The sequence below is a fragment of the Arachis duranensis genome, chromosome 9, assembly GCF_000817695.3.
Source record: "Arachis duranensis cultivar V14167 chromosome 9, aradu.V14167.gnm2.J7QH, whole genome shotgun sequence".
NCBI lineage: Eukaryota > Viridiplantae > Streptophyta > Magnoliopsida > Fabales > Fabaceae > Arachis > Arachis duranensis.
The window spans coordinates 111,195,312-111,211,309 of NC_029780.3; the positions used below are offsets into that span (position 1 = coordinate 111,195,312).

The window sequence follows — 15,998 nt, forward strand, 5'->3', positions numbered from 1 at the left end:
TAGTCTAAATTGGCGGCGGTGCAACACGACAGTTGCAAGGTGATGTTCTTCCAATCTTAATTGTTCTTTCAGGCTAATTTTTTTAAATTGATTTAGCGTTGGTGAATCACTTAAATATTAGATAATTTAGTGTTTAATAAATTTATGGGGATGTTTGTGAGTTGTGACATAAATAATTTTTGAGAGCGTATTGTAGGAGTAGAAATTTTTATTTATTTATAAAAGTATAATTCGAACTTTGTGAATAATGTGAACAATAGACTTTGAAATTTGTCCAATAAAATAAAAATACACTACACTCTAAATTATTCATCTAAATTTTAATATTAAGATAACCATTCGCATACTTAATGAATTGAATATCCGATATATCTATTGTTCACATTATTTAGTATTTTCATTATTTACCTATATTTTTTCATTCGGTAAACACTCTTCTATTCAATATGTGCGTGTTTCACGCTATTTTATAATATCAAAATAAAAAAAGGAAGACTGTTAGAGGGCAGTAACTTTTGTGATTTGTAACCATCAAATAATCATCAATAATATTTTTAATGGTGTGAGATTTCATCTAATAGTGTGGAATTACTCACTTTTCTTTTACTGATTATATGTTGGTCAGAATTTAATAAAGTTGCTAGCTCCCTAAATTTTTTTATAAAAAATTGCATTTGAAACATGGATTAAGATTTCAAAAAAATTATATGAAGACAACAAAAAGAATATCTATTATAGTTAAAATCTAATCAATAAAGTAAATACAATAATAGAACAAAATAAAATATTAACTAATTGTAAGTCAAAAACTATTTTATAGTAAAATTAATGTAAAAAGACGAAAATTGTTCATATCAAATTTCTGAATTTGCCTGTTAAATATTTTATCCAAAAACTGTTGAATAGGCTAAGCTAGAATATGAAGTGCACACAATCCTACTTTTTCCCTTTACATTAACTCCCTACTATATACTCCACACAATTGAGATTTTCAGAATCTCTTAATTCAGAAGTAATTTTAATGCTAACTCTAAAGGCGTCCTACCTTTTGCCAACTGTGTGTTATCAAATGGAAGGATATCTATGCAAAAACACCTATAAATTAAAGCCCTCACCCTCATTTATAATTATCTTATTACATACATTGCCAAATACACTTAATTAGTCATATATCATTTTTTTTTTCTTCTCTAGTAAGCTAGATCATTCTCTTGACCATGTCTACTGCTAGGAAAAGCCGTGGTCGCCAAAAGATTGAGATGAAGAAGATGAGCAATGAGAGCAACCTTCAAGTCACATTTTCCAAGCGCCGTGGTGGGTTGTTTAACAAAGCTAGTGAACTTTGCACTCTCTGTGGTGCTGAAGTGGCAATCATCGTGTTTTCCCCAGGACAGAAGGTCTTCTCCTTTGGCCACCCAAGCGTTCAAACAATCATAGATCGTTACCTCATGCATGCGTCCATGCATAACTCTGGCACCATGCAGTTCATCGAGGCCCAGCGAAGTGCTAGTGTGTGTGAGCTGAACGAACAGCTCACACGAATTAGCAACCAGCTGGATGTCGAAAAAAAACGTAGCGATGAACTAAGCCGCCTTCAGAAAACTGTCATGACACAGTTCTGGTGGGCTTTGTCCATTGAAAACATGGACAAGACCCAACTCAACCAACTGAAGGCGGCTTTAGAAAAACTCAAGAAGAGTGTCATGTACTATGCTGAAAAGCTCCATATTCAAGGCATTGTTGCTAACCCTCCTCAGCCACTCCTTGGTTTGCCATCTTCAAGTGATGTGGTGCATCACCAACCTCCTTTCCCACCACCAACAACTCATCATGTGTCTCAACTATTTGCTTCCCATATTCGTCAACCTCTGATGCTTAACGGCGAGAACCGTTTGATGCATAATCCCATGTTTGCTGATTGGAGCATGTTGCACCAACATGGTTTTAACATCAACACTGGTATGGGAGGGTTTGGAAATATGGGTGGATTGTTTTGAATTTCTATTATTCATAACAATAAATATTATAAGTACTACTTTTACTTATATTTTTTTTGTATACCTTCTTTTTTTGTATTAAAAGTGATTAGTATAAAACTTATCCTTTATAATATGAATAGAAGATATACAAAAAAGATATATACAAAAAAGTGATACAGATATCATTTCTTTCTTCTAGTTTATGTTAATTTTTTTTAGCTTATGTAGAAAATAAGTCTAATTAGTTTCATGTTTGTTACATGGATATAGGACCTATTATTAGGGTTTAGGATTCATCTCATCTTAGCAAGCTAGCTAGCTAATTGGTCTTGAACCATATATCTTCATGTATTGTTGATTGTGGCTATCATTTCTATTTTAATTTTCAGTTGCGATATTGTTGCTCTATATGTATACTATTCTTGTTGTGGTTAAAATAAATTAAAGGTCATCTTTTATTAATAATGTTTTCCATATCCTTTAATTTTGCAATAAGTTTTAAGTCCATCAAAAGTCCTCAATATATGATGAGAGAATTAGAAAATAAGAGTTTTGTGGAATTGATGAAATATTTAAAAATTTTTAGTTTCAAATGATAAAACTCATAAATAAATTTAAATTACCAAATTACCATTAAAAAGTAACCCTTCAATTGGGGAAATAAGATAAATTAGATAAAATTGTATTATAACCCATCAATTTGACAGACTTAAAAAGTTTTTTTTAATTACTGTACACAATATTCGCACACAATATATTGAAAGCTCTTTTTCAACCGCTAAAGATCGGAGTTGGTGTAATTTTTTAGGAGGCAAACATATTTTATCAAGTAAAAATTTAGAGGCCAGTAATTTCATTAAATTCTCGCCAGCATATAACCAGTAAAAAATAGAGTTATTGGATAAAATTTCACACAAATCTCACACTATTAAAATCATTATTAATAATTATTTAATGACTACAAATTTCAAAAGTTGCTGAACTCTAATACTCCTCTTTTATCAATAACCAATTCAGTTTCAATACCTTTCTTATCAGGGCTTCAACAAGGGGGAGATCAATTGCGGAGTAGGAAGGGGTGCGACTTGATAACAGGGGAAAGAGCGCCGGGGGGATCAGTTGCTGAGTAGGAAGAGGTGCGACTGAGTCAAGTTGGATTGGTTTAGTGGTTAATTTACTAGTTTGTTTAAGTGAGTGTCGGGAGTTTAAACTCCATTTTATGTATGCAGCAATTCATTGATTAGCAATCCATTGGTTGACAATAAATTCTTAAATAGAATTCTAATTTGCGATGGATTAATTTTTATCTTACAGCTAGACTAAAAAATACCGTTAAAAAAAAAAACTATTGTGGGTCATGGCCTTCCAGTATTTTCAAACTTGATTATATATTATATGATGTCTTAGCATTTGACAATGTATATTACATTCTAGTGGTTGATATTATTAATTTATTATACTACAAATATATATGGGTACGGTTCAAACTCCACTTGTTACACTTTATATTCATTTTATTCATCAATGAATCTAAATTTTTTTTGTTGTTCTTTCTATTTTTTTCTTAACTTTTATAACATCTATCTATTATCAATTTATCATATAAAAAATACTTTAATTTTTATAACAATTTCTAACTGCATATATTAAAAGTATTAGTGAAACTATGATCTATATTATTCATGCTATATCTTTATAATAATAAAGGACAAAAATGAGAGTTTTGTGCGAAAAAACTTTGATATAAATCAGTTTTTTAAAATTAATTTAGTTATGAATGATATTAAAATATGAAATTCTTATTTTTTTTTTTGGTAAAACTTTCGATTTTAATATGATACTTGAAAATTTTTAATTAAAAATAATAAAAATCCAATATCACTAAATATATAACACAATATTTAATTTATACAGTTTTTTATTTTTGACCCTTCATAAGGTTTTTGGATTTGCCACTAAATCCAATGAAATATATAGCACTAAAAACTTGATTAATGAATCATACCAAAAAAAAGGACAACCACAAGTCCTAAATTAAATTAATCAATTTTTATCAACCATATATATATTATTCAATAAAACTAAAAATATCCAAAATATAAACCAATAAGAATTAGATTAATAGTCAAATTAGTGTCTAAGATAATTAGTTTTTTAAATTTACTCTTAAAAGATTTTATCAATCAAATTGATCTTTCAAAAATTATAAATTAATTATTTTTATTCTTCAATCACTCATCAATTAATAGTTTTTGACAACGATTGATGATATGTAATGTTAACTCACATTATATATGACACATAGTATGTCCAATTAGACGCTGGATAAATATATTTATAGAAATTTATCAATTTAGTGTTGTTAGATTATATTAAGATTATGCTTTATATAATTAAAAAATGAACTAAATTGATAGATTTTCATAAAAAATTTGTTCAACGTCTAATTAGACATGCTAAGTGTCATGTATATTGTCAGTTAACCTTTTATATCATCAATCATTGATATAAATTATTAATTAAGTGATGAAAGAACAAAAATTATTTATTTATAATTTTAAAAATTAATTTAATTGATAAATTTTTTAAAGATAAATTTAAAGAATGAGTCATTTTTTAGAGATAAATTTAACCATTAATTCGATAAGAATTGCTTATCATGATGTATGTATGAATTCATTTATTCCAAAATTAAATATATCGTATATGTACCGTATTTTGTTATTAATCATTAATAAAAAATTCCCTCCGTTGAAAAAAAAAATAATAAGAAGCGAAAATGGAATGAAACACTTTAATACATTAAGGTTTGTGTTTGTTTTAATGAAAATAGATATGCCTCCACAGAAGAAAAACATATTTGGTTAGCCAATTACTATTACAATCTTTTAAAGGATCGAGAGAATTTCCATTTTTGCAAATAAATCAAACATTAAAAGGACCAATCATGTATAAACATTGTGTTGATTGAAAAATAATTCCTATGAAAATATCTTATCAGAAAATGTCTTTTAGGAAATAATTTTATGTTGATGATATATGTTGAAAAACCAATATAATAAAAATGTTTACGTGAGGCTACAAAATTTACTCGATAGTTACTATCCATTTTTATGTGGCGGTAACCTTAAAGACAAACCATTATAATTTACGAGAGTCCAACTAAGATTATGCTAAATAGCAATAAAGAAAATTAACGCGTTGAGTGTAGTTTTTGATAAGCATTAAGGGTGCAGTTTTAAACCAGGAATTGAATGTGGTTAAGATATTGTAGAAGTAAAAATCCATTTTTCCTATGGCTACCAATAATTCCAAGGAGGAGGTTTATTTCATCATTCAATCATGTATTAAGATCAAAGATTATGTAACTTGCTCGTTTTGGGGTGACAATAAAAATTCATAAAACAATAAAATGGAAAATTAATTGACTTTGTTTCTAAGAACCAAAGATGGACTATATATGTATATATATCTGTATTGTTAGTTTCCACTCAAGGAACCCAAAAAAAACAAAGAGAAGTAGAATCATTTGGGTTTCTCTTTTCTCTTGTTCTTTCTCTCTTTGTTGTGTTCATAGGTTTTGAAGAATGTCTAAGAAAAAATCCAGCTTAGGTCGCCAAAAGATCCCTATTGAGAAAATTCCAAAAAAGAGTCACTTGCAAGTTACATTCTCTAAGAGGCGGTCAGGGCTATTCAAGAAAGCAAGTGAACTTTGCACCCTTTGTGGGGTCGAGATAACGATCGTGGTTTTCTCTCCGGCGGATAAGGCCTTTTCCTTTGGCCATCCGGAGGTAGAATCTATCATCGATCGTTATCTCGTCCTGAACCCTCCTCACGAGTCTATATCGAGTACTCAACAACTGGTTGAGGCGCATAGAAACGCCAATGTCCGGGATCTCAATATGCAACTTACACAACTGCTTAACCATTTGGAGATGGAGAAGAAGCGTGGGGAGGAGCTTGATCATGTGAGGAAAGTGAGGCAGAGGCAGTTTTGGTGGGAAAGCTCTACTGATGATCTTGGTTTTCATGAATTGATCCAACTAAAGGCCTCAATTGAGGAGCTCAAGAAGAACTTGGCAAAACATGTTAGCAAAATCATCATGATGGACCAAACCAACATGGATTCACGAATTATTGGGGTTAATAGTAATAATGGATTACTTAATCGTTATGATCATGCATTTGATAACAACAAATCTGATGCTGCTGCCTTCAATGTTGCTCCTACACTGCCTCCTCCTAATAACAATGCCTATTACATGGGTTTTCGTCATGGTTATCTTTGAAAATTCTCTTTCCAAAAATGAGTATATAGGAACGATCATGATCTTGCATTTCATTGTTTTATTATTATTTGTTTGGTTTAGTTTGGGATCCGAAGAAGTGAATCATCAACTGGTACCTCACTGGTTGTTTGTTTAAGATTCCTATAAATTGCTTTCTTATTTGAAATAAAAGATGTATATATGTTCATTGTGGTTGAAATTATTAAATAATTTGTCCTTTGATGTCATGGACTACTTTGTCCCCAAGAATAAATTTCACTTTTTCTTGCTGTTATGTTACTTTGTTGGATATGTAGATCTAATAATAATAATAATAATAATAATAATAATAATAATAATAATAATAATAAATGTGTGCTTGAAATGGTTACATAGTAGAGAATATATATGTTCTTTCTAGCTAGGACAATGGTAACACACTAACACTAACGTTTCAGGCTTTAATAATGCTTTAACTTCCCTTTAATAATGCTTTAACTTCCTTTTTTTAAAGAATCCAAATTCTTTAGCCAGAAAGAGAGCATCATGAACTTAAATAAATTCTTAATGTTTATCATTGTATTTTTAACTCTTAAACAGTGAATTATTTCTATTTTGATAATGTTATCTATATATATAAAAAACAATAGAAATAATTGGCATATATAGAAAGTATATTATAAAAAAAATAACGTTATTACTGATTAATAAAAAAATTAATTCACCATGTCTAATTTTTCTATAGTATTACCAAAATCAAAATAATAATGTATGTACACAACTACTAACATTAAGTAAAAGTGGATTACTCTCTATAGTGAAATTGGAATGTAACTATTGAATGCATTATCATTGTCCAATAGACCAATACATCAGGTCTAAATTTTTAATTCTCATATATGCATTGAAAGTATATTTTTTCCGGTACAATCAAAGAGATACTGTGAAAATAAAGCACACATGCACCATGTGAGTTGTCCTTGTTTATTGGAAGATAGTTAGCAACTAAATGTGACAAAAATATACAGTAAAATCCTAAGAATTAATGTCGATTTTGCAAAAGTCAAAATCTTTCTCATTATTAGAGCAATCTTCAATGCTTGGACAGTTTCTCTTCACACACTTTAAAGGTTACATTCAATATAAATTTTAATTTCAAATCAATTCAATTATTATAAAAAGTCAAAAATGATAGTAAAAAATTCTCTCATTGGAATTGCTGTAACAGTTTATTTCAGTTTGAAATTAAATTTTGATATCAGTTTAATTAATAGGATAAAAAGACACGTCTGCAATAAACGATAAGTATATGATGGTGAAAAACATTTTAATGGCATACATTTCGGAATGACACACATAGGTCAAAACATTTTAATGGCATACATTTCGGAATGACACACATAGGTCAATAACGGATACTAAACTAGGGAAATCTTATGAGCAACAAAACGATGCTACTAAGATGAACAACACACGCAAACAGTTCACAAAGGTTGAAACGATAAAAAGATCATCACGAATGCCAAACAAGGGCCGAGAATCAAGTCTTCTAATAGTCCTCGATATCATCATCTCCACCCTCAGCAGACTCAGCACCAACTTCTTCATAATCCTTCTCGAGGGCAGCAAGGTCCTCACGAGCTTCTGAAAATTCACCTTCTTCCATACCCTCACCCACATACCAGTGAACAAAAGCACGCTTGGCATACATGAGGTCAAACTTGTGGTCAATGCGACCAAACACCTCAGCCACACTAGTAGAGTTTGAAATCATGCACACTGCCCTCTGCACCTTGGCAAGATCACCACCGGGAACAACAGTAGGTGGCTGGTAGTTAATACCACACTTGAAACCAGTGGGGCACCAATCCACAAATTGAATGGTGCGCTTGGTCTTGATGGTGGCAACTGCAGCATTGACATCTTTGGGTACAACATCACCACGGTACATGAGACAACAGGCCATGTACTTTCCATGACGTGGATCACACTTGGCCATCATGGATGACGGCTCAAATGCACTGTTGGTGATTTCTGACACTGAAAGCTGTTCATGATAGGCCTTCTCAGCAGAGATAACTGGTGCATAGGAGGAAAGCATAAAGTGGATTCTGGGGTATGGGACCAGGTTGGTCTGGAATTCAGTCACATCCACATTGAGGGCACCATCAAACCTCAAGGAAGCAGTCAATGAAGAAATCACCTGAAATTATAAACAAAATGAACCATTAATCCAAGTTCACATCAGAAAAAATCAACTAAAAAAGCAACAATAATCAGAGGTGCAAAATTGATACCTGCGACACGAGGCGGTTGAGGTTGGTGTAGGTGGGACGCTCAATATCAAGCGAGCGTCTGCAGATGTCATAAATGGCTTCATTGTCCAAGAGAACAGCAACATCAGTGTGCTCCAAGAGGGAGTGAGTGGAGAGGACACTGTTGTATGGCTCAACGACAGAGGTGGACACCTGAGGAGAAGGGTACACTGTGAACCCAAGCTTTGATTTCTTGCCATAATCAACTGACAGGCGCTCAAGAAGAAGAGATCCAAGCCCGGATCCAGTGCCACCACCAACTGCGTTGAAGACCAAGAAGCCCTGAAGACCAGTACAGTTATCAGCAAGCTTCCTGATGCGATCCAAGCACAGGTCTACGATCTCTTTACCAACTGAGAGAGAAAGAACACAACGGATACGATATCAGACATATCACAATCACACAAACCAAATTAAGATAAAAAGGAAAAAGAAAAAGCTAATAGCATTTGAATACCGATACTTACTGGTATAATGACCACGGGCAAAGTTGTTGGCAGCATCTTCTTTTCCGCTGATGAGCTGCTCAGGGTGGAAGAGCTGACGGTAAGTTCCAGTCCTCACCTCATCAATGACAGTGGGCTCCAGATCTACAAAAACAGCACGTGGAACATGCTTTCCAGCACCAGTCTCACTGAAGAATGTGTTGAAAGCATCGTCACCACCGCCAACGGTGTGGTCACTTGGCATTTGCCCATCAGGCTGCACAGCAATTCGATTCCAGTGTTTAATTAGTCAGGGAACAAAAGAAATCTTATACAGAAGACCCCTCGAGAGAGAAATTAATGTTTTATTAAATTAAAACTACTAAATTACAAGTTTAGAAGTAGCTAGAAATGATTCCCTATACAAATCCTCGAATAAAATGAGCTAAATTATCAGGTGCATCGAGCTCAGATAAGATCTATACACAAGGATTAATTCAATCTCTCTTAAATTTTCTACAGATCCTAACATTAGAGAGTAAATTCCGAGCCAATATCAGCTTTCATAGACAGATCATAGTCGAAATGTTACAGATCTACACACAAATCGAGCAATGCAAGAATAAACTAAGGCAGATCTAGCAATACATGCAAACAAACTTTGAAACAACAACGCGGATAACGTAGAAACTCCACCTAAACGAGAACAATAGAGCTCAAATTCACTTAGATCTATTAAGTCAGAGCAAAACTTAAGGAGGAAAATGAAGAGAAAATGCTTAATAGAAAATTGAAAAACAGATCTATAGATAAATGAAACAAAAAAAGAGAAGTAATGTTGCAGAGAAGGAAGGAAGGAAGGAAGAGACATACGCCGATGCCGTGCTCGAGACAGTAGAGCTCCCAGCAAGCATTTCCGACCTGGATACCGGCCTGACCAATGTGAACGGAGATGCACTCTCTCATCTTCGCAGATCAAACTACACAAGAAACGAAATGAAGAGAAAGTATAGAGAACGAGAGTTGAAAGACAAAGAAGAGAGAAGGCGTTTATGAAGACGCCTTCTTCTGAGAAGCGGAGATGGATAACACAAATGGAATGTGTGCGCCTCTCTGAGAGTTGGGTTTTTTATTTATAGGAGAGTGAGATAAGAGAGACAACTATGGTTAGTTGGGAATGCGGGACGGACGGCATGGGTTGAGATGTCTGTTTCCAATTGGCTCCACGGTAACCTAACCTGGTAACCATGGTTAAACAGCCTTTCTCTTTTCCTTTTTTTTCTGTGTTTTTGAATTTTATATTTTTTGCCGCCCCACTTTACCGGTGTTTAAATTGAGCTACTACCAAGTGGCTCAGTGGCTGGCGTGCGTATCTTAAATTGGCCACTGCCGTTTTTGTTTTTTTACCGTTTATCGTTTCTGGATTGTCAATTTTGAAATTCAAAACCATGTATGGGCCAAAACATTTTAAATGGGGTTTATCTAAGGGGTTGATTTAATTCCGGTGGGGCCAAAGATGAAAGTTGTTTGCCAAATTCATCTACGAAATTTATGTGTTTTAATATTGGTAAAATCTCAGACGGTTACAACTAGGGTGGCAAAACGGATCGAGTTCGTCGGATCGATCCACTAAATCTACTAAAAAATGTGAATTGGGTTAGAATTTAGAGTTTGCCAAATTAAAAAAACTTGCCAAATTTGCACGTCAAATTGGCGGATTTTGGTAAGATGGGGCGGACCGGTCTGTCAAGTCGAAAAATTTTTTTATTAAATAAAAGAGTGATTACTATTATAAAATTAATAATTATAAAATTTTTAAACATTTTTTTTTATTTTTTGTTTTTATTATTCTTTTAGTTATTAACTTTATTTATTTTATTTTATAAGTTCGTATATATGCTCAAATTATATGATTTATTTTTTAAAATAAAGATGATTCTATTAAGAAATATTATTTTGAACAATTTTATTGAAGTTAAAAATTAAAAAAAAAGTAAAAAAATTAATATTATAATTCAACTATTTTTTATTTGTATTTGATTTTTTAATTATTATTTTTTTGTTAATTTTAATGAATTTTATTTTTTTTAAAAAAAAAAGAGTCAAGCAGGCTAGCCCGCCAACCCGCTAATCCGCCTGATCTGATTTTCTATGCTGAAAAGAGCAAATTCTCATAACAAAGTACAATTAATAAAGTTTGGAAAGTAGAATTTGTTTGCCTATAAAAACATGATCGAGGCAAATGAATTTTACACACACAATTACAAATACTCTCCTTTCTCTCTCTCTTTATAGCAATAAAATTATCTTCTCTCTTTATACACTATTAATAATATCTCTCTATCTATCTTTACGTGCATATAAATATATAAATTATTTATCGAGCTAACTATATTAATATTAGAGTTTTCTAGTTACATATCTTTATTTTATATTTAGAACATCTTCCTTATTTATTTCACAACACGTTATCAGTACGAGACTCTGATCAAATTTTTAGGAAGACTCAGGTAACAAATTTTTATTATGTCGAAACTCTCTCATCTTGAATTCAATACTCTTGATATATCTGGAAACAATTATTTATTATGGATACTAGACGTTGAAATCTATCTTGATTCAACGGATATTGGAGATACCATTAAGGCTGAAAATAATGTATCCCAGAAGGATCAAGCCAAGGCCATGATTTTCCTTCGTCGTCATCTTGACGAAGGATTGAAAAATGAATATCTCACATTAAAAGATCCTGCAGTTCTGTGCAAAGACCTTGAAGAAAGGTATAATAATCAAAAGACGATGATACTTACTCAAGCCCGATATGAATGGACGCACTTACGTCTACAAGATTTTAAATCCATAAATTAATATAATTCTGCAATGTTTCGAATCACCTCATGAATGAAATTATGTGGGAAAAAGATAACTGATAATGATATGTTGGAGAAAACTTTCTCGACCTTCCATGCCTCGAATGTGCTCCTGCAGCAGCAGTATCGAGAAAAAGGCTTTAAAAAATATTCTGAGTTAATTTCTTGCCTTCTTGTTGCTGAACGCAACAATGAATTACTTTTAAGAAATCATGAAGCGCGCCCAGCTGGCGCCGCCCCATTTTCTGAAGTAAATGTGGCAAATCATTACCCCAGAAGAGGTAAATGGCAAAATTTTGGTAACAAAAAAAATTATGGAAGGAAAAGAAATTATGTTCAAAAGAAAGGATCTCACCAGAAGTGGGATAAAGAAAGGAATAATGGGCAAATTAAATCAACAGATGATAAGTATTTCCGTTGTGGTGGAAATGGTCATTGGTCGTGTACCTGTCGTACACCAAGGTACCTAGTCGATCTTTACCAGACATCTTTCAAAAAAGACGACAAGGAAAAAGAGTCGAATTTCGTTTCAAATGATGCTGAAAGTTTCCCCACTCATTATGATGTATCTGATTTCTTTGAGGATCCTGAAGGAAATATTGGTAATTTGATCAATAATGGAATAGTTTAATATGTGAGATTGTTAAGTATTCATGTAAATAAATCATGTATGAAACTTATTGTTAAGTTTTATTTTCTATGTATTTGAGTTTCAAATATGATGTATATAAATAATGAAATATTAATGTTCATGAATTTTGAAATAATTAAATGTGTCAAGTTTTAAAATAAAATTTTAGTATATGACATTATGTACAGTGTTTCTTAGAAAAATAATTCTAATCAAGAATTCAATTTGACTGTGCATGTATTACTACTCATTTTATTATTATTTGTGTTTGAAGATAATGACAATGACATATAGTGAAGATATTTGTCTTGCAGATAGTGCAAGTTCGCACACCATTCTCAAAAGTGATATATATTTTACACATTTTGTGCCAAAAGAAAAATGTGTTAATACTATAATTAGCTCAGACAATGTGATTGAAGGCTCCGGAAGAGCTATAATTTTGTTTCCCGGAAGAACAAAATTCATAATAAATAATGCACTGTTGTCTACCAAGTCTCGAAAAAACTTGTTGAGTTTTAAAGATATTCGCCAAAATGGATATCATATTAAAACTATGAACGAGGGAAGTCATGAGTATTTATGTATCACAACTCATGATTTAAATAAAAAGGTTATATTAGAAAAGTTGTCCTCACTTTCATCTGGGTTGTATTATACAAAGATTAGTGTAATTGAATCACATGCCACTGTAAACCAGAAGTTTACTAGTCCAAATAAATTCATAACTTGGCATGATAGATTAGGTCATCCAGGAACAATCATGATATGGAAAATTATTGAAATTTTCCATGGACATTCACTAAAGAACCAGAAGATTGTTAAATCTAGTGAATTTTGTTGTGCTGCATGTTCTCAAGGGAAGTTAATTTTAAGGCCATTACCAGTAAAGATTGGATTTGAGTCCCCTGAATTCCTAGTAAGGATTCAAGGTGATATATGTGGACCTATTCATTCACCATGTGGATCTTTTAGATATTTTATGGTCCTAATAGACGCATATTCGAGATGGTCACATGTGTGCTTATTATCTTCTCGCAACCTGGCGTTTGCGAGATTAATGGCTCAAATTATTCGATTGAAAGCACAATTTTCAAAAAATCTATTCAAAGCAATTCGTCTTGATAATGTTGGTGAATTTACTTCCCAAACTTTTGATGCTTATTGTATGGCTAATGGAATAAGTGTTGAACATCCAGTAGCTTATGTTCACACACAAAATAGGTTAGCAGAATCACTTATTAAAAGCCTCCAATTGATTGTTAGACCCTTACTTATGAGAACAAATCTCCCAACCTCAGTTTGGGGGCATACTATTTTACATGCCACAGCACTTATTCGTTTGAGGCCAACGAGTTACCATCAATTCTCTCCTATGCAATTAGCTTTTGGCCAGCAGCCAAATGTTTCTCATTTAAGAATATTTGGGTGTGCGATATATGTTCTCATTGCACCACCTAATCGCACCAAAATGGGACCTCAAAGAAAATTAGGGATATATGTTGGATATGATTCTCCCTCTATAGTAAGGTATCTTGAGATACAAACTAGAGATGTATTTAAAGCCCGGTTTACGGATTATCATTTTGATGAATCAAAATTTTTAACATTAGGGGGAGAGAATAAGCTTCCTGAAAAGGAACTTAATTGAAATGTATCATCGTTGATGCATTTAGATCCTCGATCAGGGCAATGTGAACTAGAAGTTCAAAAGATTATACATTTGCAAAGAATAGCAAATGAATTGCCTGATGCATTTTCCGATACAAATAGGATAACCAAGTCGTATATACCAGCGGAAAATGCCCCAATTCGAATTGATGTCCCAGTTGGACAAATTGCCACCGAAGCAAATACACGCCAGAAGCGTGGCAGGCTTGTCGGTTCCAAAGACAAAAATCATCGAAAGCGAAAAGAGATAAATAATATTCCTGTTGAAAAAGACATAGTAGAGACACCTGCAGTTATCCAAAATTCTAATATAGTTTTAACGCCAGAAGACGTTCATGTACCTGAAAATTGTGAAAATGACGAGATCTCGATAAATTATGTCCTTACAGGAGAGAAATGGGACCGAAATAAGACAATTGTTAATGAAATATTTGCATATAATGTGGCATTAAATATCATGCATGAAATTAAGGATCTTGAGCTAAGATCAGTCGAAGAATGTCGACAAAGAAATGATTGGCCAAAATGGGAAGAAGCCATGAAAGCTGAATTAGACTCACTTGCAAAACGTGAAGTCTTTGGACCTGTAGTCCGTACACTTGAAGATGTAAAACCTGTTGGATACCGATGGGTATTTGTGAGAAAACGAAATGAGAAAAATGAAGTTGTGCGCTATAAAGCCCGACTTGTAGTACAAGGTTTTTCACAAAGGCCCGGTATAGATTATGAAGAAACGTATTCCCCTGTAGTGGATGCGATAACATTGCGTTATTTGGTCAGTTTATCTGCATATCATAAACTACATATGCATTTAATGGATGTGGTAACAGCCTATTTATACGGCTTATTAGATTGAGATATCTATATGAAAGTTCCTGAAGGACTAAAGATATCTAAACCATCCAAAGAATATTCGCAAGGGTTATACTCAGTCAAATTATAAAGATCTTTATATGGTCTAAAGCAATCTGGATGTATGTAGTATAATTGTCTTATTGAGTATCTGGCAAAAAATGGATTCAAGAATGATAATATCTGTCCATGTATTTTCATAAAAAAATCTGCATCTATATTCATTATAATTGCTGTGTACGTTGATGATTTAAATATCATTGGAACTCGTGAAGAGATTCCAACAATTATAAAAACTATAAAAGAAGAGTTTGAGATGAAAGATCTTGGAAAGACTAAAATTTGTCTTGACTTGCAGATCGAGCATACAAAAAATGGGATCTTTATTCATCAAACAACATACACAGAAAAGATCTTGAAGAGATTTTATATGGATAAGTCACATCCATTAAGTACCCCAATGATCTTAAGGTCTTTGGATGTGGAAAATGATCAATTCCGTCCTAAAGAAGAAAATAAAGATATCCTTGATCCTAAAGTACCATATCTTAGTGCTATTGGAGTGTTAATGTATCTTGCTAATAATACGCGATTTGACATATCATTCGCGGTGAAATTACTAGCAAGGTATAGTTCCTCTCCAACCAGAAGACATTAGAGTGGAATCAAGCAAATCTTTCGATATCTTCATGGAACAGTTGATATGAGATTGTTTTATCCCTATGGATCCAAGTCACAATTAGTTAATTAGGCAGATGCTGGATACTTGTCTGATCCACATAAAAGAAGATCTCAAATAGGATACCTATTCACATATGGTGGTACAGCTACATCATGGAGGTCCACGAAACAGACGATTGCTGCAACATCCTCTAATCATGCCGAAATACTAGCGATACATGAATCTAGTTGCGAATGTTTTTGGCTGAGGAGTCTGATTTAATATATTCTGTCATCATGTGGACTGATTGATCATAAGATAGCTCC

At 32.8% G+C, this 15,998-nt stretch overlaps 3 protein-coding genes across 3 annotated transcripts; 2 read left to right on the forward strand and 1 right to left on the reverse strand.

The window, feature by feature from the left end:
- Window positions 1–1,217: 1,217 nt before the first annotated feature.
- Window positions 1,218–1,997, forward strand: LOC107467127 (agamous-like MADS-box protein AGL62). Its single transcript, XM_016086164.3, has one exon. The coding sequence runs from the start codon at window positions 1,218–1,220 to the stop codon at window positions 1,995–1,997; it is 780 nt and encodes a 259-aa protein (XP_015941650.1).
- Window positions 1,998–5,566: 3,569 nt separating this feature from the next.
- On the forward strand, window positions 5,567–6,268 carry LOC107467128 (agamous-like MADS-box protein AGL62). The gene has a single exon (XM_016086165.3). The coding sequence runs from the start codon at window positions 5,567–5,569 to the stop codon at window positions 6,266–6,268; it is 702 nt and encodes a 233-aa protein (XP_015941651.1).
- A 1,269-nt stretch (window positions 6,269–7,537) lies between these two features.
- On the reverse strand, window positions 7,538–10,096 carry LOC107467153 (tubulin alpha chain). Its single transcript, XM_016086190.3, has 4 exons — window positions 9,861–10,096; window positions 9,030–9,264; window positions 8,545–8,915; window positions 7,538–8,450 (listed from the first exon to the last, which is right to left on the reverse strand). Exons 1-4 carry the CDS (start codon window positions 9,951–9,953, stop codon window positions 7,797–7,799), a joined length of 1,353 nt encoding a protein of 450 aa, XP_015941676.1. The 5' UTR covers window positions 9,954–10,096; the 3' UTR covers window positions 7,538–7,796.
- Window positions 10,097–15,998: the final 5,902 nt, after the last annotated feature.

Excerpts from the sequence above, each read along its gene's own strand:
- LOC107467127 (XM_016086164.3), top strand. The coding sequence starts at position 1,218 with ATGTCTACTGCTAGGAAAAGCCGTGGTCGCCAAAAGATTGAGATGAAG.
- LOC107467128 (XM_016086165.3), top strand. The coding sequence starts at position 5,567 with ATGTCTAAGAAAAAATCCAGCTTAGGTCGCCAAAAGATCCCTATTGAG.
- LOC107467153 (XM_016086190.3), bottom strand. The coding sequence starts at position 9,953 with ATGAGAGAGTGCATCTCCGTTCACATTGGTCAGGCCGGTATCCAGGTC. Across the intron at positions 9,265-9,860 it reads GTCTCGAGCACGGCATCGGC|CCTGATGGGCAAATGCCAAG; the intron begins GTATGTCTCTTC and ends ATTGCTGTGCAG. Across the intron at positions 8,451-8,544 it reads TCAACCGCCTCGTGTCGCAG|GTGATTTCTTCATTGACTGC; the intron begins GTATCAATTTTG and ends TTATAATTTCAG.